The 23,811-nt window shown below is 31.3% G+C and overlaps 1 protein-coding gene across 4 annotated transcripts in view; it reads right to left on the bottom strand.

Moving 5' to 3' along the window:
• The window catches only part of LOC127706052 (uncharacterized), a 317,740-nt gene that overhangs the window by 211,265 nt on the left and 82,664 nt on the right, over positions 1-23,811 (bottom strand). For 3 of the 4 annotated variants that reach the window (XM_052210460.1, XM_052210459.1, XM_052210461.1), the window contains exons 4-16: positions 23,680-23,799; positions 22,032-22,148; positions 18,714-18,868; positions 18,300-18,345; positions 17,078-17,308; positions 16,243-16,317; positions 13,849-13,953; positions 13,334-13,501; positions 10,764-10,847; positions 10,070-10,224; positions 7,108-7,153; positions 6,109-6,345; positions 3,780-3,854 (exon numbers count right to left, since the gene is read on the bottom strand). In XM_052210460.1, coding sequence (XP_052066420.1) covers positions 3,780-3,854; positions 6,109-6,345; positions 7,108-7,153; positions 10,070-10,224; positions 10,764-10,847; positions 13,334-13,501; positions 13,849-13,953; positions 16,243-16,317; positions 17,078-17,308; positions 18,300-18,345; positions 18,714-18,868; positions 22,032-22,148; positions 23,680-23,799 — 1,614 coding nt within the window. The remainder of the gene's footprint in view (positions 1-3,779; positions 3,855-6,108; positions 6,346-7,107; positions 7,154-10,069; positions 10,225-10,763; positions 10,848-13,333; positions 13,502-13,848; positions 13,954-16,242; positions 16,318-17,077; positions 17,309-18,299; positions 18,346-18,713; positions 18,869-22,031; positions 22,149-23,679; positions 23,800-23,811) is intronic. The other variant, XM_052210462.1, reaches the window with a different exon arrangement.

The raw sequence follows: 23,811 nt of genomic DNA, 5'->3' as shown, positions 1-23,811 counted from the left end.
TATCCAACACATCGGGAAAATATTTTTATATGATGAGTAATAAACATCATGGTTTACGTTGCTTCGTTCCCCATTTCAACAGTCTCCTCCTAAATATAACTGTATGAATTTCATACATGGATTTTTAATCGTGATTCACCTTGTTTGACTTGGATTTACATGATTTAAGATTCTGTTTTGCCAAATGTTCAATCGAAAATTGTACAGTGTATATATAGGAATATTGATAAGGTGATGTATAAGTAACCATTTTAGACAGACTTATCCATAACGATTATAAATGATATCTGAGACGTCCGAAAAATATACTCGTTAATTCTGAACATGAATAAAATATTTGCCCCTGGACGTTAGGCTACAAAAGATGTCAACCGACATAATATATTAACAGTACACTATTCAAAGAAGAGAACTTCTCATACTTTTCATTATAAATTACATGAATCAGTCATGTCAGTGTTGAATGATGCCATTAAAAAGTTTTGTTTTAAATGTAACCATCCCGAACTACTGACTTCAGTTACAGTTCATTTTGCAACTATAAAGATTTCCATAATAAAATGCAAATATTGTCAGTTTTGGTTAACGCGGAAAATAACTTTGTTATACGAGTCAGTCTGAGGTATAAACACATCTGATATTTGTTTACGATTCAATATATTGAATAAAAAGAGGACATGCTGGAACTATAGATTAATGCGAACCAAATTTTTGAGTCATTGTTTTCCAATATTGCTGTCATTTGCATCATACAATCCATCCTGATATAAAAATATAACTGATTTATTTTGCGGCTATTGAGATTTACATAAAAAGTGCAAATATGGTCAGTTTTGGTTGATGCGGACAAATAATTTTGTTATACGAGTCAGTCTGAGGTATGAAAACTTCTGATATTTGTTTACGATTTAATATTTTGAAAAAAAAGAGGACATGCTGGCACTATCAATGATGCGAACAAACTTTTGTAGTCATTGTGTTCCAATATTGCTGTCATTTGTATTATACAATCCATCCTGATATAAAAATATAACTGATTTTAACTATGCAGCTATAAAGATTAACATAGTAAAGTGTAAATATGGTCAGTTTTGGTTGATGCGGACAAATTATTTTGTTATACGAGTCAGTCTGAGGTATAAAAACTTCTGATATTTGTTTACGATTCAATATGTTGAATATAAAGAGGACATGCTGGCACTATAAATTGAAACGAACCAAATTTTGGAGTCATTGTTTTCCAATATAACTGTCATTTGTATAATACATTCCATCCTGATATAAAAGTATAACTGATTTACTATGCAGCTATAAAGATTTACATAATAAAGTGAAAATATGGTCAGTCTTGGTTGATGCGGAAAAATTATTTTGTTATACGAGTCAGTCTGAGGTATAAAAACTTCTGATATTTGTTTACGATTCAATATTTTTAATTAAAAGAGGACAAGCTGGCACTATAAATTGATGCTAACCAAATTTTTGAGTCATTGTTTTCTATTATAACTGTCATTTGTATTATACAGTCCCTCCTGACCTAAACATATACTGATTTACTATGCAGCTATATAGATTTGCATGATATGGTGCAAATATGGTCAGTTTTGGTTGATGCGGACAAATAAATTTGTTATACGAGTCATTCTGAGTCATACAATCTGAGATGTGAAAACTGCTGGATTTTTGTGATGATTTAATTATTTGAATAAAAGAAGGACATGCATGAACTGTTTATTTGTGCAAAAAAAGAAATTTACTATGATTAATTTTCAATTGATTAAAGAGGTGTAATAACATTATTGATTAACTATAATCGTCAATTTGTCAATCGAAAATGAACAGTTGGTCATTTAATTTTGATGTACTTTATCATTTGATATTAAAGGTCAGTGTATCCAGGATACGATGACAATTTGCGTTAACGCTCGTTTACTACAAACAGTAAACGTGCGTGTACTTTTGACGAAATAAGAAGACGCGCCTTTTTTCATGTTGATGCGGAAGTAAACGCGAAAGTAAACGCCCGTTTACTCTTTACAAAATTAGAAGACGCGCCGATTTTGCATTAACGAGGAGGTAAACGCGAAAGTAAACACCCGTTTACTTTTTATGACTACTGAAATTTTGGAGTTAACGCACAATTAACGCGGCGTTTACTTGAAGTGCACGCTTGTGAACGCCGCGTTAATTTTTTCCGCCCGTCTACATGTAATACTTGGTCTGCACCCAACTGTATATGTTGAGTTTCCAAGTAAATGTTCAATACCTAATTCATTTATCGAACAGTTTATGTAATGTGATTTTATAAAACGACATTGTTTGAGGCTTTATCTGCGGGGACAACAACATAGTTGTCATGGAGGTAGAACAAGTGCTTTGTTACATTGGGTCGTTGAAGATTGATGTAGCATTGGTATTAATAGGCCAATTAAGTTTCTTAATTCTGATTTGTATTAACCACCTCACATCCTTAATTCATTCGGAAAGAGTATCGACATCTTCTTTCTCGCGTTTAGGTCATTTCCTGGTATAATCCTCGACTGAATCCATCAGTATTTTGAGGTTATGTTCCAATTGATGGATTAATGCTCTCGATAATGTGGTGCTTTGGATAACACATTTCGCAGAGAAGTGTTAATGACAATGTTTAGGTCACCAGTAAATAGTTATCAAAGGCACCAGACTTATAATTTGATACGCCAGACGCGCGTTTTGTCTACATAGGACTCATCAGTGACGCTCAGATCAAAATAGTTAGAAAGTCAACAAGTATAGAGTTGCAGAGCACTGAGGACCTAACATTCCAAAAAGTTGTGCCAAATACGGCTAAGGTAATCTATGCCTGTAATAACGTTGCCAGCTGGATTATATAAGAATGGGGAACTAGCACAGCTGCAATCAGGTAGTTTAGACTTGATGATACGAGTGTCTGGCGTACCATACGAATACTTTGGTATCTTTTTTTAGGTTTTTATCCAGGTCCTTTAATTTATAATGCTTCACGCATCTTTATAATTAAGGTTTCTATTATGTTGCAGGTTCACTTGAGGAAGCTTATTCCTGAAACATGCGATGTACATACTTAATCTTATTACAGGCTTTGCTACCAGTGGTGTTGAGACGGTCCTTGAGTGTACCCTCCGCCTTGTAGTCAGTACTTTTGTATCGCCATAAGTTAAAAGTTATTTTAAATCTTTAAATCCACTTCAAAATATTATACATTTGTTATGAAACTAGAATCATAACTCCCTGTTTCGTGGCGATCCTCATGGTTGAGCGTTTGGCTGTTCTGTGTGGGTCCTTATAATTATCCCCTGTAATACGTTATCTGTGCGTTCATCCCATTTATTTCCTGCATTATCACTATTATTTATGGTTTAAATATCGTTCAAAATACATGTATTTGTCTTTATTTCTCACGTAGAACGAAAATAAACTTTATTTGATACTAAATGCTAACGTTACGTTCTTGTATGTCTTATAAAATGTCATTAGATTTTGTTATTTTTGACGTTTTTACAAACAAAACAAGAGTTATTGAATAGTGTACATTTTTATTTTTGATTGAAATTGATCTCCACTTGAATCTGTATAAAATTCCAAAATAGAGTACAAATAATTGAGTTAGGTTAGTGGACATATCAGCACGATATTATTATATTTAAACGGACTGTGTTTCGAATATTATTTGCTTTGTTTAGATAACAAAATGAACATAAAGTAAAACAAATGTGTATGAGCATCTATCAATACATGAATAATATAATTGGTAAACTTACTCCTGCCAAGTATTTTCCCCACAATCCTGTTTGCACTACATTCGCAACTAACACAGAACACAATAATCCAGCAGCCTGCAAAACATTTAAAGTCAATAGACCAAGAATGAGAGGGCGGAACTGAAACAGTTCAATAGAAATAAGATGTAATGCTTCTCCATACCAAATATCATTGACCTACCACTATTGGTTCCGTTCAATCTGACCTAATTCCAAACTGGTTCATGTAAATTATTACTTTTCAAAGCCAACAGACCATGACTTAGGGTGCGGGGTTGAATGATCTTCATTGAAATGAGATGTGCCAGTAAGTATGCATCTGCATACAAAATATCATTGACCTACTGCTAGTGGTTCTTTGTAAACTGACCAAAGCACAACTTGATGCATGTAAAGTAAGCAAAAGTAAATAGACCATGATTAAGGGGGAGGAGCCAAATAACCGCCATGGAAAAAAGATGTACCAAATACTGATACAGCTGCATATTAACTATCATTGACTTACAACTAGTGGTTTCTATTAAATTGAGCTAATCACAAACTATAACATTGTTGACGCCGTCGCCTACACCAGAAACAGCAAACCTCCGTCAAAGCTAGACTATGAGACGTGTCATTTTAAACACATCTGTGAAGATGTCGCTAAATTGAATTCTATCACACGAAACAGAAAACGGCTGGTCAAAAACCTTTTTTTCTTGAAACAAATGAATAATTGGAACAACAATATGGAATGTGTTATTACGTTGCATACCCGATCTACCTTGCTTGTTCTTCAATTGTTTTTTAATTGAAAGTGGAAGCGTTTTGAAATATACAAATTCCAGTTCGAATCGTACATTCAATTGTAGTGTTTTGAATATTTTGATTAAAGTAAATATCGCATGTTAGCAAACAAATAACAGTTGATAAACACAAATAGATTTTGGCGAGCTATGACATTTTTCATTATAGCATCGTGAATACAATCTCTGGATTCATAGAGATAATGGAAAATCATCGTGTGACCTAACATTTGTTATCAATGAACTGTATGAAAACAATCATTGTTTTCTGTACGATGCATGATTTTTAATGATTTATCGAATAAGAACTTACAAAGAACTGGACTTTGCTCGATTTGTTTGCCTACAGATTACATCAAATCATGAGAAAATTAGGCGACGAACACAGCGTTACCTGAAAGTTATAGTACATTTTTGTTCTGTAATGTAACTGTTCCGGACCATATGAGTAGTTGGACCATACACGTATGGTCATGACCGAATATGTATACTTATATGGTTATTAACGGGCCCGACCATATGAGTATTTATACCAAATAGGTATTTTGCAAATAAATCCTAACTTCGTTTGCAGAAACACAGCTTTTTTTCCGACAAAATTCGGCTCAATTTACTTACTGCAATTCGTTATCTTTTACATGTTGTCTGAATCCTGATGTATATGTTATTTTAAAGCTTGCCTTCGCTAGAAAAAAATTGATACAACTTTGTCCTGTTGACTGTCGAAATGGAGTGATTTTTTCTTTCCCCAGTGTTTAAAATATATAATTCTTTATTCGTCTAATTTCTAAATTTGTATCTCACTTTTTTTAATTGTTCTCGATCCTATTCATACATTTTTACAATAACAGTAGTTTATGTGTGCTGCCCTCTATTTTTATTTATTCCACGTATAAACTACTGGTACTGTATAATCGTATGACTACGAGCATGAAAACATAGAATAGCTAAAATACTGTGAAATATTTAAGAAATTGTAATTGACGTAATAACAAATGAAAACACCAAAATAAAGAAAATACAAAAAAGAGGGTGCAATGCCGCATTTGCCTGTTAGTTCAACAGTTGAAGTCTAGTTAAACGGTTTATTTCGGTATTACATCGAAGTTGTATTTCAAAGTCAAGGTCGACATATTGAGTTTCGTAAGGAAACAACGGCACTGACCATGCAAATATAATTTTGCTATAATTTTGATTTGTGAGTAAATTCATTTATTTCATTAAAAATATAACAATGATTATCCTTTGATTAAATTAGTCACAATTTCAATTACGAAACTGTTAACTTATGATATCTTAAAGGATCATACCTAATGAAACGTACATTGTATTGAATTCCCGGACCGTATGGTCGGACCATATGAGTATATACGTATATGGTCATTACCTTACGCGTATGGTCCATATACTCTTATGGTCCGGAACATAACCATTTGCAAGATATACCAACGATTAAAACTACATGGATTAAGTCTCTTAGACGATATCACGGTAACATATTATTGCATTGCATTCATATAAAAAATATCGTAATAAGTTCTTACCGCAAAATGCAAAACGGGTTTCCATTTCGGTGAGATCATAGCAATGATGGACAATATAACAGTTGCTATGGATAAAGACGAAAAGGTGACAGTCACAATGAAAAATATGTTGATGGCTCTTGAGAAGGTATGATCGGTAACATTTATTCTTGCGAATATGTCTTGTATATCCAAGTTTCCAAAAACTTTGTCGTATCTAATGTTGATGGCTAGACAAAGCACAACAAGGCTACATATCTACATAAAATTCAACAATTCTTGTTTTATTGTTTAGTATATTGGTACGCGACTAAAAAGAATTAGCAAAATATTCTGTTTGTGGAGTGATTCTCCTGATTAAATAATCTTTTTATGCAAGGTTTAGTGAAAAAATCGGAAATGTTTGTATCCGTCTATTTTATTTGTTTTTGGTGTTTCCGAGGTATATATATATATATATATATAACCTCGAAATTGTCTGTTTGCGAGTATTTTTTTTTTTTTTGGTTCTTTTAGCTGATAAAACAAGGACATGACAACCAAAAATAAATCTAGGATTCAGCTCCAACATCCAATGGATTAACCACTAACAAAAACATGAAAAAAACGCCTTATATATTGTAGTTATTTTACATATGCGAAACTAGATTTTATTTTTGCTATTTCATTGTCGAAACAAGAACTTTAACGTCATATTCAAGTTTTATCTTAATGTTGTCTCGTATTTGGAAGGAGTAGAGGTATTATTAAAGGGGGCTGTAAACAGGTTAACTTTATCATCTTGTAACTTGATTTATCAATCCTTCTTTGACTTATGTGGTAGTCAAATTTTATAACTTGTACTGTAATTTATTGTCTAAGATGAGCTATACCTTATACATTGCATGTTTTACTCTTCTCTCCTTCATTTTAAAAAGATGTATAAATAAATAAGTCAGATACTTCAATGAGGCGAAAACCAAAAGATATTCTATAGGAAATATTATGGTCACACAGTGTGATTAAATACAATATACTCACGAAAATAATTCCTAGAGATATAAAGCAAACCAAGGTTATTTTAGACCTATAATTTAAGAACAGTATACATTTATAAAGTTAACATGTTTTGTTGTTGTTGCAAACAGACACTCTTGTTTTTGTATTAAATGCATATCGATGTCATACGAGAATGTTGTATCTTATAATAAAAATAAATCGTAAATTCATTATTTTTTCAAAAGTGTCGTTTGTTGGTGTGGTTCATAGGTGTTTCTCGTGTCTCGTGTTTATATAGATTATACCGTTGGTTTTCCTGTTTGAATTGTTTTACACTAGTCATTTTGGGACCCTTTATAACTTGCTGTTCGATGTGAAGCAAGGCTCCGTACTTTGACCTATAATTCTTTAATTTTTTTTAAATTGTGACTAGGATGGCGATTTGTCTCATTGGCACTCATGCCACACCTTCTTATTTATATTCTTCATTATTCTCTTGGAAATGTGTAGATACACTTTCTTTGTCTTAATGGGATCTTTTATCGGTTATCTGACCGTTGTCAATTCATATTATAATATAAATTTGTCCCATGAATTACATGTGAAAATCTCAAAAGATGTCTTTTTCAGTCAAAAATCTTTTTATTCCAAATACTTGTATTTCAGCACACAAAAAAACATAAAACGTATAGTCCAATTCCATCTCTTCTAACATAGAATTTAAGTCAGAATACATTATCCTCACGAATAAAATATATCGGGTCATACCTGATTTTAGCGTATCCATTATCGATTGGAACTTTCTATTATCAAGTTGAGAATGAAGAATTTTGTATTTTTATTTCACCTTTTTTTTGAGGGGAGGGCATGGTGATCTCATGCAATTATAAATTCACGAAATTAAAAAGGCAGTTTCTTTTCCAACCAATGTACTAGCTTGCAAGTAGTTAGTGTTGCTAGAGGGTTATGTTTGTCACACTGCACCATTATTACATCAATTACGATAATATCATAAACGTGAGTGTGTACTTCTACTCCTCTTCAATCATCGAACGCATTACAACATTATACCAACAATAGAGACAGTAGCTTCGTTCGATTAAAAAGACGATACAACACACACAGATTATCAGATAACTTAACATTGATATTTGCTCATGTTATTTATTAAGTCATGTTATTTCTACATGTAAGGAACAAATCTTAAAAAAGGGACGAAGTTGTATCCCTTCCTTTTTTTAAAGAATTCTGAGTACAATAGATGATTAATACGCTTCATACTTCATCACGCATGAACAACTATAATGTATAATTAAACATATATACAAGGCTAAATTGAAAACAACGTTCAAACCTAGGATTGCGTTGGATAAAAACCGCAATTTTTATACGTGTGCATGCAAAACAAATTTCTTGTTAGAGGGGTCTAAATACAGCACAAACAACATTTTCCAAACGACCAAAAATGTGAAAAAGTATATTTTAACAAAACGCATTTGACTAACAGGTCGAACAACAAATGTTCTTAAACCCTGCTGACTGCCATTGGCGATTGCCAAATAAACGGATCACAAGGTGTAATAAATGGATCTTAACTATAAATTTAATACCAAACAGAAAACAATAAACTTGCGGCAAAGATGGAATACCGCAAACAAAGGTGCAAAGATTTTTTGTACACCATATGCGGATTTCGACAATTCATGTCTCTTCAGTGATGTTAGGAATCGAAACGGTTATTGGAAGGCCACATAATTTACCTCAATTTAGGATAGACTCTTGAATTTTATGGAGTCAAAATAGGGTGAACGGATCATATAAACCCGAAGGCAAATATAATACAAGCCCAAATGAAAAAAAATAAACAAGTCTAAATTGAAAACAACGTTCAAACCAATCATTGCGTTGGATAAAAACCGCAATTTTTATACGTGTGCATGCAAAACAAATTTCTTGTTAGAGGGGTCTAAATACAGCACAAACAACATTTTCCAAACAACCAAAAAAGTGAAAAAGTATATTCTAACAAAACGCATTAGACTAATAGGTCGAACAACAAATGTTCTTAAACCCTGCTGACTGCCATTGGCGATTGCCAAATAAATATATCACAAGGTGTAATAAATGGATCTTAACTATAAATTTAATACCTAACAGAAAACAATAAACTTGCGGCAAAGATGGAATACCGCAAACAAAGGTGCAAAGATTTTTAGTACACCATATCCGGATTTCGACAATTAATGACTCTTCAGTGATGTTAGGAATCGAAACGGTTATTGGAAGGCTACATAATTTACCTCAATTTAGGATAGACTCTTGAATTTTATGGAGTCAAAATAGGGTGAACAGATCATATAAACCCGAAGGCAAATATAATACAAGCCCAAACGAAAAAATATAAACAAGTCTAAATTGAAAACAACGTTCAAACCTATGATTGCGTTGGATAAAAACCGCAATTTTTATACGTGTGCATGCAAAACAAATTTCTTGTTAGAGGGGTCTAAATACAGCACAAACAACATTTTCCAAACGACCAAAAAAGTGAAAAAGTATATTTTAACAAAACGCATTTGACTAACAGGTCGCACAACAAATGTTCTTAAACCCTGCTGACTGCCATTGGCGATTGCCAAATAAACGGATCACAAGGTGTAATAAATGGATCTTAATTATAAATCTAATACCAAACAAAAATCAATAAACTTGCGGCAAAGATGGTATACCGCAAACAAAGGTGCAAAGATTTTTTGTACACCATGTCCGGATTTCGACAATTAATCTCTCTTCAGTGATGTTAGGAATCGAAACGGTTAATGGAAGGCCACATAATTTACCTCAATTTAGGATAGACTCTTGAATTTTATGGAGTCAAAATAGGGTGAACGGATCATATAAACCCGAAGGCAAATATAATACAAGCCCAAACGAAAGAATATAAACAAGTCTAAATTGAAAACAACGTTCAAACCTATGACATATATATATATTGTTCAATTACCTTTTCCAGTTACTTAAAAAGAAAGATTTTATGCTTCTGAAAACTGTTCTGAATATTACAGACTTTGTATACATTTCATCTCCTGTTGAGTTTTCGGTTGTTTTCGTTGTCATTATGTCTGAATACTCCTTGTTAGCAAACAGGATTCCAATAATCTATGGCAAATAAAAATATATAAGACTTCGTAAAAATTATTTATTAAATGTACATGAAGTAAGCACAGGACAGATTTATTTTCGAGGTCAAACATTTGAAAATAATTGATTGCCAATCACATGAGTAATGATTTATGATAACAATGATGGGTTGTCTCCAATCATTGTTTTAAATTTATTATTACTAGAATGAAAATAAAAAGGCATTATATATTGAAAAAAACTCTATTTAACTGCATTTAATAATAAACTTAATGAGCAAAAACTATGACGGATCAACAGTCAAATTATAAATACATTATGGATACATTATGGATATATATATATATATATATAAATTTACAAACGAAATATCCTTGTTCGATTTTTACATGTTTTGGAAATTTATTTCTATATAGTTTTGTGTTATTTCTGTTTATCTGGTTTTCATACTTGTAAATGTGCTTAGAATCTATCCATTAATATCGTCTGTGACATAAAAAACAACAAAAGAACAACAAAATAATCTATATATATTACAACACATTAGATTCGTGTACCTCTAAAATAATTTGAAGCAACACAATCGCAAGAAACCACCCAACAAACATCTTAGTCTTGAACAAGATCACTTCTGCACATGTCTAAAAGATAAACATTTATTATGTTTAAAACATCCTTTTACCTTTTTTCACTTATGGCACAATTTTAGATATAATTGTTGTCACAATGAGATTTTATTAACTCGTATGCATGATTGGTATTTTTGAATTGATACTTCTATTTGCAGACCGTCAGTATCTTATAAATTGTACATTCTGCAGACTTAAGTCTAGCATTCATGTCTACAGTTACATCTAATTAAAAAGGTAGTGTCCACTATTAACTTCGGCATTTACCTGTAAACTCGCTGAACGGGTTGAGTATCACGTTTTACTTGTATTTGATAAGCTGAGTATTTATTATCAGGTAACATCTTAACGACAAAAGGTGGGGTCAGCTTAACATTTGTTTAAAGTTTAGTTTACAAAATGGCATTGGATTTCAATAGTAGGATTCCATTTTTTTACTGTTGATATGTATGTGTGCTAAAATTATCAGTTTTCAGCAACAACACACATGAACATGATATGATATTTATCTACGTTGTAATTTTAGTTTCCGAATTGGTAATTTTGAAGTTGAAAAAAGTATATTGATGTTCCATATAATGATAGTTTAGAACGGTTAAACGTTTCCACTTAAGGTAAATGCATGTAGGCTGATTAGTATGTAGTTGGAAGTATGCAATATGGAGATAAACAACCATATGGTCAAAGTAGTGGACAGTATAATATTAAACAACAGTATTTTATGACAATGTAAAATATGCGGTTATGAAACTATAGATCAGTCATCAATATTACAGACATTATTATGCACCAGACGGAACCGTTTTATTGAACTTTAGTCATTTTAATTAAATCGATCATTGTACATTTGTAATATATTAAATAATTATTGTGTTTAAAGTGTTCGTCATGTTTTATAACTCCTTCTAAGTCAATATGTGTTTTGTCCGTGACAACTGTATCACTACAAAATAGACAAATGAAACTTTAATTACTTTTAATTATAGGAAAATATTTCATTATATTTGTATTTTATAACTTCAGTGAAAGTATGAGTTATTATGTTTAGATTTAATTTTTATCTTGCGATATAGTAGATGTTATTTTCAATCTACCTTTTACTGCAATAAGACGTAAATCAAACATCGAAAAATCATATATTGACATCTAGGGAAAAAATAACTTCATTTACCAGGATTTATATAGGAAAAATTCAGTTAAAATATTTGTCTTATGCCAATGATTTTTCAATTAGCCTGGTACCTTTAATAAGACTATGTAACCACTGAGCAAGAGCCATTGCTAGTTAACTTTTCGTGGATCAATGTATAGCTATTCCGGTACTTTTGTGTTGATATTTATTTTCATTGGTATGGATATTTTTGAACATTAACGTTTAAAAAGTTCAGAATTTTTGTTGATAATAAAGATTAGTTGCTCCCCCATAGACATAACATAGATGACCTGAGCAGTAATTGATACAATATTTGCATTTTTGTTTATAATCTACAACTTAATACTTGATTTTGCCCTTCGACCTTTTAAATTCGAGCAACACTGATGTGTCTTATGAAGATGACGTACATAAGTATTGTCCTGGTATCTTCAGTTGGTTTTATTACTAATTTATGTCTAACAAATAAAATTCAATATGATGGTGGGATTTCATTTAAGCTTTATATTCTTTTTTCGCAGCAATATCAACAGACATCTGTAGCTACATTCAATAGCTTCCTATAGTAGCAAGCACTTTGATTATGCTGCTCTCCAATTTGTAGGTCATCTTTTTCTTGTTTTGATAAATTGCCATAATGTTTTGTTATTTTTATGACAGGACTATGCAGATTTTTCGCTTGTACTTTATACTGTATGTGTAAGCAAAACGACATTTTATAACTGTAAAAAGTCTGCCTATCTTAACTTAGAGTTATTCGTTATCGACCGTCGTTGAAAGTCCTTTTAATTTAATATAATTGCCAGTTTCTATTAGCCGGTTGATATAGGAATACGAATTATATACTATAGAAATCTCTTAAAACCAATTGTTTATCCAGACAATTTTTTTGTGTATTCCTGCTCGAAATGAAAAATTAAGTTCTAAACTTGTTTTTCTAAGTTGTTTATGTCCTATGCTCTCAAAGAATGAAAAAAAAAACACGTTAAATAATGTCATGTGTCCGACGCATATTTGAAATCTATAACTGTTCAATATATTCTAGTCTTGACAGGCTTACTGATACTGAATATTAACATCTATTGGAACTTTGCTATTAAAGTTGTAGTTAACAAATATTAAAAAATAAATTCAGTATTAAGTGTTGAAAAGGGCTTGTAAATTGTGTTCAAGTTGAAAACCTGTAACACACCAATTATTCTAAAAACATACAAGCGTTTGAGTTGAGCGTAAATGTTAAAGACACGGACAAAATTCTCGGTAAACATGTGAAATCCACTACTTATTGTGTTCTTAGATGCGAAGGATAAGATAGAGTAAGTAGAGAAAGACTATTGAAACTTACATCTGTTTTGTACCCACCACAGCCACCGAAATAATCAAATAATTCATAGTAGGAATTTGTGTTATGATCTTCTTTGTCTAGTATTCTGGGATGAGCATTTTTACAACAGAACTTTATTCCATAGGTCGTATGTGTTTCGGAGTAATAATTGACACCACAACACTGCAGCTGAAAACATCAAAACAATAATCAAATAGAATGATATCATCTTTTTCTACGTACAATCTTGTCGATTTCTTTTGTCTTTATTTTAGTTGTCAATAGGATGAAGCCAATACTCTTATAATTACTTCAACTTTATTTGTATTTTACAACATATATAACTACATTTTCACTTCTTGGCAAATGTGTTTTAATAGGCATTCAATTTATATTTCTATTGATATTTGGAACGTTCGTAGTTTTAAATTGTAATCTGCATGTATGGAAGAACCTTCAAATGCATTTGCAATATATGGTTATGTCGATGATGTGATCTTTAACATGTTATATTATTGAAAATGAGTATGTCTTACAGTCATTATCATGTTATTCCAATGTCCAGTAATTCTATTTCCACTGCCTCCATAAAAATAACCTAATTGTTGTAACCATAACTGAAATTTCATACCAATGTTGATCTAGAAAGAAAGTTATGTTTCATTTGAACGACAGATTAAAGCAGAATATTACTATATTAAGTGTTTCTCTATAGGTTTAAAGTTTGTTGGACCATTTGAGTAGAGGTCAATATGGTATTAACTTTATAATTTGACCAATGACAATACAACAGTTGTTCAATCCTTTAAAAACTGTATATTTTATTGAATAATAAATAACACTATTACGTTTATTGTTTTAATCAAAGATATGTCATTTTCCTTGAAATATCTATTAATTAAACATGTCACAATTGAAAAATCATGACAAAATTTAGCTGTTATTAATATCTTAAAATGCATTGATTAATCTGATCATAATGCAATTTTGACAGTCTTCGACGTTTCAGCTTCGAAAGAAAATATGGGGTTACGATGGTTGCATTGATTATTAACAAACAAATCCTATCAAAAAGCAGAGAAAACCCCTTTTACTGCTTTACAAAAACCCTGAAGTCCCACATAAACCTTCAATTTCCAGTAAATATACACGAACACAGTTTGAATGCAATCGGCAAATATTCTAAATCACAAGTAAACTGTTATTTAACTGATATTTTGACCAACAAAAACAGAACGTATCGTAAGGGCCCTATTTGACCCAAAATATTATATCCATGGTTCAAAATAAAAAGCCATTGTTTCAAGTTAAAGATTAGACATGTCAGAAAGTTAAATTAAATTATTTTTGTCGAGATTTTTTTATTTTAAAAGTTGATATTTACACCAAGAATAGTCCAAAAAAAAGATATTTTGTGAAAAATGATGACTACCTCAGGCAAAGCTGACCTTAGACGGATTTGGCTATTTTTTAAGGTCCCTTTTGGTCATATAGCTTTTCACTTGTTTCGATACATATACATCCTTGGCTTTCAAATATTTGACTGTGAGCTATCAAGATAAAGGTAAAACAGGAACAGCGCTTCGGACGAATGAAATGTATAAAGTGTCATTATCATTTTTTTTCATAACATTGGGTTGATACCACTGTAAGGGACTTTGAGTCCACAAGGGTATCATCAGATCAAGAGTTGGTGCGTTGGTACTGATATTATTTATAACATACCTTTATAAAAGTGTTCATTTATAAGTTATTAAGAAACTAACTCCCTCTGGCATATTAGACCATTTATGGATTTGGCTACTTTTAGGCATACAGCTCTTCAATTGTTTTGTTTCTCATATCTTCTGACTTTCAAATATTTGGCTTTGAACATTACTGATTTGGACGCACAAAATTTATAAAGAATTAATTTCTTTTTTGACACATCTAGTTTTAGGAACGCAGGGTTTGACTATCCAAATATTCAAGTCAGATATATAATTTATTATAACAAACATGATGTAGAACTATGCGTTGGGTGATACCTGTCTACAAATCAATGAAAATTGGAAATGGAAAATTCAGTAAAGTCATAAAAAGAACGCTGATTCGTAATAGACAGATAGTCCTATTTCCTATTTAGTCATTGTTCTCAATTGTGTAATTGATGATTTATTATGATAATGGTTAATTAATCTGCATTTGCAATTTAAGCTAGAAAGAGGGGCCATATTAGAGACTTCTCGAACTTCTTCTTTCTCTTATGAGTATCTGGACAATATAATATCAAGAAGTCCCATTTTGGTTAAATGTATCTTTTTCAAAAGCCTTAATGCTAGGTAAAACAAACCTCTACTTTGGAACCTTTAATGTACTACAATGTAGATGTTTGTTTTACCTAGCATTAAGGCTTTTCAAAAAGATACATTTGACATTTGACATTTACTTTCATTGGTATGGTAATTTTTGAACATTTACGTTTAAAAAGTGTAGAATTTTTGTAAACAATAACAATCAGTTGCTCCCCCATAGACATAACATAGATGACCTGAGCAGTTTTTTTATACAATTTTTGAGAGCACATTTAAGAGATGTTGTCAAAATACGATGATTATTTGCACTTGTAGTACATGAAAGCTTTAAAAAAGATCCTTGGTCACAACCTACGATCCAAAATATTTCATAACTAAAATAAGTAATGTTAATATTAAAATCCTACACCCCAAAAAAATTTGATCAGGCATGGTGGCCGAAACGGTGCTACAAACTGTATACAATATAGAATATTTGGAACAAAACTGACGTTACACCACAAACATGCCTTATTGAGGGATCATTACTTCGTTATTTAGGATGTGAGGGGGGAAAGGAAGATATTTTCAAATAATATTAATAACACACATACTGTACCGTACAATTTTTTTTAAATTTGCAATACTTATGCTCACCTCTGCAATAAAAACTATCCATAATACAACTGCAATAAGTCTTGGTATATGCAAAGCCACAGACAGAACAGAGCTCTGAAATTGAGGTGTTATTGGGATTATGTTAAATTAGCAAATATCACAAAATAATGTAAATAAAGGACATATGGATTATTACACAAAAGCAGAGGATTTATATTATCATAGTTCTACAGGAAGATAAATCCTTGCACCTAATTCTCAAATATATAACTATTTTTATTTTATCAGAATTGGACATAAAACATGATTAGACTTACACGACGACATGTAGTTCGGATTACAATATGGACAGATGCAAATCAAAATTTTACTACAAATACATTGCACGAATGTGTTAACACTTCGCATTCATTACTATGAAAAGTTAATCTGTTTGTTTTTTTGTTTGTTTTTTTTTGTCGTTGAAACACCAACCAACCAAACCAAAAGATACAGATTGTTTGTATGCTTAGTAATTTTTCGAAAAGTTACAATGTCATAATTTCAAAACGTGGTTTTTAACTGATTTAACATTTTCCGGCGATACTTTCCCGGGTGAGAGATCTATTTTCAAGAAGTATACCCATACGTTCAAGCTTTAATATTAAGTATGTAATTTCTGTATACTTGACATTTTGTGTGAGCCTTCTCGATGTATAGTCTCTGATATCATAATTTGAAATATGAGTAAATCATAGATAAAAAATGTATTTATTATAATCAATACTATCTTTATCTTCCACTTTATTATATTTCCTTTATTTTTTTGTTTGGTATATTCATTTATCTATCTATCTTTTCGAATTACCGCCATTTGTTAATCTACGTTACATACCGTAACAAGAAAGCGTTGCGATTTTCTCCACGATCCAGCCAAGCCAAGAACTGCCACCAACGAAGTACATATTCCAATTACAACCGATGCTGCAGCTAGACCCACCAGTATATTATAGAAATAGTAATGGTAAAACTGCATCTTGTAAAAAATATGTCTGAGAGAGCCATCACTAATAAATACGTCTCCTATTAGTGTTAGTCCGTGACCAAGAAGCCCAACACCTGCTATCTAGAACATATAAACGTAGTTCATTGAGTTAAAAAAATAATTGGAATTTGCATATCCTTTTTTCTGTTTGTATTTATTGCAGCTTTAATTTGGTATACTCATGTATACCTGAATAACCCTAATGGAAACAAACTAAGAACATACAGAAAATTAAAAAATGTTTACAAATTAGAAATATTTTTATTAATAGATTTAGACCGATACATGATATCTAATTTATTAAAAGAAGAATAGGTAACAGGAATCTAAATATTGAACAGGGTAGACACCGTAAATTACCTTTGGAAAAAAGATTATGTCCCCTCTGTAAAAAGGAGGTAGAAGATGAATATCATTTTGCTTTAAAACGTCAAATTTTAGAAAAATGTAGGCAAAAACTTTTTCAGGAAGTAGAGAGTATAGTTCCATCTTTCAACAAAATGTCTGATGAGGAAAAATGTATATCTATGTTTACATCAAATGAGTATGACATAACTAAAGTTATTGTTAAGGGAGTTAATGATGTATATGCATTAAGAAATAGCCTAGGTGATAAGAAAAACTAACTATGTAATACAAATTTATGATTATTTTATATTTTTGTTATATTTTTGTTATATATTTGTTATGTGATATTTTATAACAATTGCATTAGGAATATTGTACTTTTACTTTCAAATTTGCAAAAGTATCACCTCCTCAAAAATGTCTAAATATATACTTAAAGAATATGAATGTTGCTTAAATCTAAATATTATGTTTGTAAATATTGTCATGTTTGTCTTGTTAAATGTGAATTTTTTAACATATTTGCCAGGTACAATATACAGTTTGAAACCATAACATCTCTTTTAATTCTACAACAGATACAAACGTGAATACAAAATACGTCATAACGTGAGGCGAAATTGTGATCTAAACCTCATTTCTACTACGAATGTTGAAGATTATGGGTCAGTTGATGGTTGCTAATTCATATAAGCATTTAAGGTCAATCACTACCATTACTTACCAGTGAGCTTATTTTAAGCATGGCCGACGCAAATACAATTTTTGACCTACAATAAAAGAAAGTTAACATAATCATAAACGTTTAACAGACTTTACTCTTAATCTAAATTTTTGTCGAACTTGTCATACAAAACCTCAAAGTTAAAAGAGTTTTTGTTTATCCACTTTCGTACAATGATGGTCGGTTTAAAAAGTACCGATATTTTTACCAACATTTCGGTGTTTTTACAAATATGATATAAAACTGAAAGTTATTCAGAAAATACACTATATTATAAAGGGGGAAAACTAAAATGGCTTAAATATCAAACTTTTATCTACTAAAGAAAATAAAATCCTGTATATCTACACAAACTAGATTACTATAAGAAACTGAAAAGTTAAAGTGCGATTTTGAAAAAAAGCTGCAATTTACCTGTTCCAATGATCCTTTATAAAGATGATCAAACTTCGAAATATTCCATGATTCAAACTCAACAATAGGTAATACTTATTCTCTGAAATGCTGGGTTTCTTTTCTTTAAATTCAAGTTTACGGAATATATATTCAATTGCAACTATTGAACATATCTGAAAAAATAATATAACATTATTAAGTTATGAAGACACAGCGATATTTTGATTGTAACTTTAATTAAGGCTTCCTCAAAAAAAGTCTTACAAACAGATCAACAATCGGAACTAAAGATTGGATTAAAAGAAAGATTACTTTAACGTTTATGGTTCTTCGTTATACGTTATAAAAATAAGGAGATAAGGTATGATTGCTTATAAGACAACTCTCCTCCAAAGTACAAGTCAAGTGGATGTAGGCAATTATAGGCAACCGTACGGCCTTCAACAATGAGAGAAAACCCATACCGTATAGTCGGCTATAATAGTCCCTGACATGAAAAGTATGAAACAATTCAATTAAGAAAACTAACAGCCTTATTTATAACAAAACAATTAACGAAAAACAAATATGACAGACAGGAACCAATGACAACGACTGAACTACAGGCTCCTGACTTTGGACAGGTATATGAAGAATGTGGCGGGGTTAAACAAGTTTGTGAGCGCTCAACCCTCCCCTAACCTGGGAGAGTGGTGTAACAGCACAACAAAGGAACAAACTATAGAAATCAGTTGAAAAAGGCTCAACTAATTAGATCGATACAAAGCAGAAAAACATCAAACATAGATACAAACCGGACTGTGTCAGGGTATTTATCCATCCCATGTGTAATGCAAACATATAGAATCGACATATTGTAGTACCGTTAAAGTGCATATGTGTATAACTATTAGAAGTATGATTTTAATTTACTGATAACAAAATCAATATTTATACCAATAAAAACAATATTCAAATATCTAATTACAGTGTTGAATAAGTAACCTTTTAGAATAAGTTTATTTTAAGAATTGATAAGTTTACCAGGATCGTATATACATTTCCGGGTTCGGTAAACAACATCACCGTAAAATTTAGGATGTGCTATTTCGTCTGAAATAAGTTTTTTTACAGGTAAAGCCAAACTTGCAAACCAAATCTTTGTATCTATGGAAGAACTTTGTAAAGGTTTTAAGTAATTTGTGGTAACGAAATCACTGACTTAATAATTTATCAGTAATACATAGATTACGCTCATTGAAATCCAAAACGTCAATACAGACAAGGGCATAACCAGCGAGTTGGGATATATAAACACCATAAAATGGTGCCAGAGGAAAAACTATTCGTATGATTTTAATTTACTGATAATAAAATCAGTATTTACACCAATAGAAACAATATTCAAATATCTAATTACAGTGTTGAATTGGTAACCTTTTAGAATAAGTTTATTTAAAGGATTGATAAGTTTACCCGGATCGTATTTAAATTTCCGGGTTCGGTAAACAACAACACCGTAAAATTTAGGATGTGCTATTCCGTCTGAATAGGTTTTTTACAAGTACAGCCAAACTTGCGAACAAAATCTTTGTATCTATGGAAGAACTTTATAAAGTTTTTAAGTAATGTGTGGCAACGAAATCACTGACTTAATAATTTATCAGTAATACATAGATTACGCTCATTGAAATCAAAACGTCACTACAGACACGGACTTCACGAACGAGTTGAGAAATAAATACATTATAAGATTGTGCCAGAGGAAGATTACCAATAGGGAAAGAAAAATTATTCCTTTTGTCGTTAATTATTGTGTAGAGTGTCTGCTGTAAAACTGAAATATCTTAATCTAGGAAAGGACACGTATTGCTGTTATTATTTGATTTATATAAAACAAGTTGTTGAGGGTAAATTACGGCAGTATATTAAGAGAATTCTTAATTATTTAACGAAAACATATCATCAAGATAACGGTTAATGTTGTTGAATTTATCAATTAAATGGAATTAATACTCTTCAATGCATCATTATACTCTTTTCTTTATATGTCCGATGCGTACATATAAAACAGTATTATAAGTTTTGGTCTTTTTGGCTTTTTATTATTGTTGTAAGGTTATTTGGATTAAAGGAGATTGTTGGTAGGAATAAAAATAGTTATTTATGACACATTCAAATTGGTTTTGTCCATTTACGTCGACACTTGATTATGTGTTTCCTTACATTTAAACAAAAAGCACAGACCTGATAGAAATTTTTAACCCATTGTTTACACAAAGTTTACCTGCCATGAACAATACAAACCTTGTGAATAGTAAAACATACATAACTTACCGGAGCACATTATCTCACTATCTATCTCTGATTGTATAATTAAATAAACTCATCATTGACATTTTGTATTTGCGCCCGACGCGCGTTTCATCTACAAAAGACTCATCAGTGACGCTCGAATCAAAAGGAGGTTAAAAAGGCCAAATAAAGTACGAAGTTGAAGAGCATTGAGGACCAAAAATTCCTAAACGTTTTGCCAAATACAGCTAAGGTAATCTATTCCTGTGGTAGAAAAGCTTTAATATTTCGAAAATTCAAAGTTTTGTAAACAGTAAGTTTATGATTATGACCATATCAATGATAATTCATGTCAACACAGAAGTGCTGACTACTGGGCTGGTGATACCCTCGGGGAATAAAAACTCCACCAGCAGTGGCATCGACCCAGTGGTTGTAAATAAAGTTATGTCTTTATTTAATTGAAAAAAGGTTCTCCTTTTGGTATCTTCTATTATTTTACTTAGAATGAAGTGCTATTTTTGTTAAGATTCAAAATTGCATTTTCATAGATGATTTCAATTAATTCTGTTTAATACTTCAATGATGGAAATACAGATTTTGTCAAAAGGGTTTATTGAAATAGGACTCGACAAAACAATTGTTTCAAAGTAATGGCCTACAATAAATATGAAGCGGTAAACAAGACAATTTGGAAAGGTTGAAAGACAAGGTAGGTGATACCGAAGGGAGATTTAACAATTTAAACTAACAACGCCATGTAAAAAAAATCCGAAAGACGACAAACAAGTTGAAAAAAAAACACTACATCGAAACAAAAAGGAATTAGCAACACGGACCCCGCCAACATGGATTGTGATCTAAGGAATTTTGGAAGTGTAAACTAATACTGCTCCACTAGCGGCACCACATGTGCTCCTCATTGTAAAGTGACAAGTGAACTAGTACACTAATTTTCTTATTGCTGAAGACTTCATTGTCATGGAAATGATTTATAAAGTCACTTTAAAATTGATTTTTATAAACATTTTCCACACAGCTTCACATGGTATGGACAAATACCTGACAGACAATACACGTCACAATTATCCCGATGTATATTTCTAAGTAACTGCCTAATTCCTGGACATATACACTCCAGCAGTAATATCTTTCCGGGTTGGTATTTGGGCATCCAAGCTACAAAATCAAAGAAAACCAATTCATTTAAGTATTTCCATTGTATATATAGTTTAGTATTAGTTAGTCGAACAATCATTCGATATATGAGAACATACAAATACATTCAATCTTTATATTTATTTGTAAACGTTTTGTATGTTCATATTATGGAAACTACTCATAAAATTACAGAATTAATAGTGTGGTTTCGAGTATCGATGAAGACATATTAAAATCTGAATTGAGCATCTGATGAAGTAACGTTTGTATCTATTAATGTAATTATTTGTGATTTTCAACACATGCAATTTATCTGTTACCAGTCTTCAACCATGTGAATCATTAATTTGTGTTATATAAATTTTAATACTAAAACACGTTCACTCATCTGAATAACAACTTATGTGAACAAAATAAAACTCAAACCGAATTTCGTGCGTAACACGATTGTCTATAAAAAAAACAACTATCTTTTTTAGGTTTAAAATGTTGTTCAAAGGTAAAATAACAAAACTATCGAACTCCAAGGACAATTCAAAACGGAAAGTCCTTTAACAAATGACAAAATTAAAAGCTCAAATACATCAAACGAATGGAAATACCTATTTCAACAAAGAAAAACAAGACGGCATATAGATACTCTATAGAAAAAGTACATTAGCAAAAATAAAAGACAAGAATACAAAAATGACCATAGCATAATAACACAGTGACGGGATGTATAAATACAGAGCCACGTCAAAAGTGCACTACTACAAAGTACCAAACAGTGAAGGTTAATAATATACAAAGACAAATAAAATTACAAGATAACACGTAATTTAGATGATAAACAACGTCAGTACCTATAATCTATACTTCAGGACCATCATGTATTATTTGTGAAGTTGATACGGATTATTTATCAACAAAGTCTTGGTATCTTTCGATGAACTTTTTTAGTAAAAAGAATGAGACTTTCTTTGATATAACCCTGGTTCATCAACTTTCTACTCAGACACTGGTGACGTTTTATTAAGACTGAGTAGCAGCTGCAAGCTTCGAATACCGAATGAGTTGAGAAATGTATATCCCATATGCAGTTGTTGGTATATTACTGCGAAGGTGGGGAAAATTTATAATTTCAAAATTAAAATCGTCTCGCTTGTATTTGAAAACAAGTGACAAGTCACTAATACTTATACTGTTACTGAAATGACTCCTTATGTCCAATTCCAGGTATAAGTCTAAAAATGAAACGGAGGAAACCGTGTCTGTTGTTTCTTAACTTTCTAGTTTTGGAGGACATATGCATGGAACTCAATCAGATAAGTTTGAATTGTTAATGGAAAGAACATCATCAAATATTTGAATGTACAATTAAATGATCTGGCTTCTTTGATTTTCTTGTTTTAATTATCTTAAGGAACACCGACTCATTTATTCCCTTAAATTAAGATCAATTACTTTTCAGTGTTCGAATATGAGATAACTAAATCTGATTATTTTTGTCAACCACAAAATCTAAGTGTTTAAGCGTCCCATCAATACAGTAAAGTCAATGTCTCACCTTTTGTAAGAACTCAGGGAACGTTTTCTCACGGTTCCAGTATGATATGTATTGATAACCAGATAAACTAAGCTTGTATGCTGTTGTGTAATTAAGTAATGTGTCGTAGAGGTCAGTTTTCTGTTAATAAAA

The sequence above is a fragment of the Mytilus californianus genome, unplaced genomic scaffold (assembly GCF_021869535.1).
Source record: "Mytilus californianus isolate M0D057914Y unplaced genomic scaffold, xbMytCali1.0.p SCAF_6, whole genome shotgun sequence".
In the NCBI taxonomy this organism is placed as follows: domain Eukaryota; kingdom Metazoa; phylum Mollusca; class Bivalvia; order Mytilida; family Mytilidae; genus Mytilus; species Mytilus californianus.
This window is presented reverse-complemented; position numbering and strand designations above follow the sequence as displayed.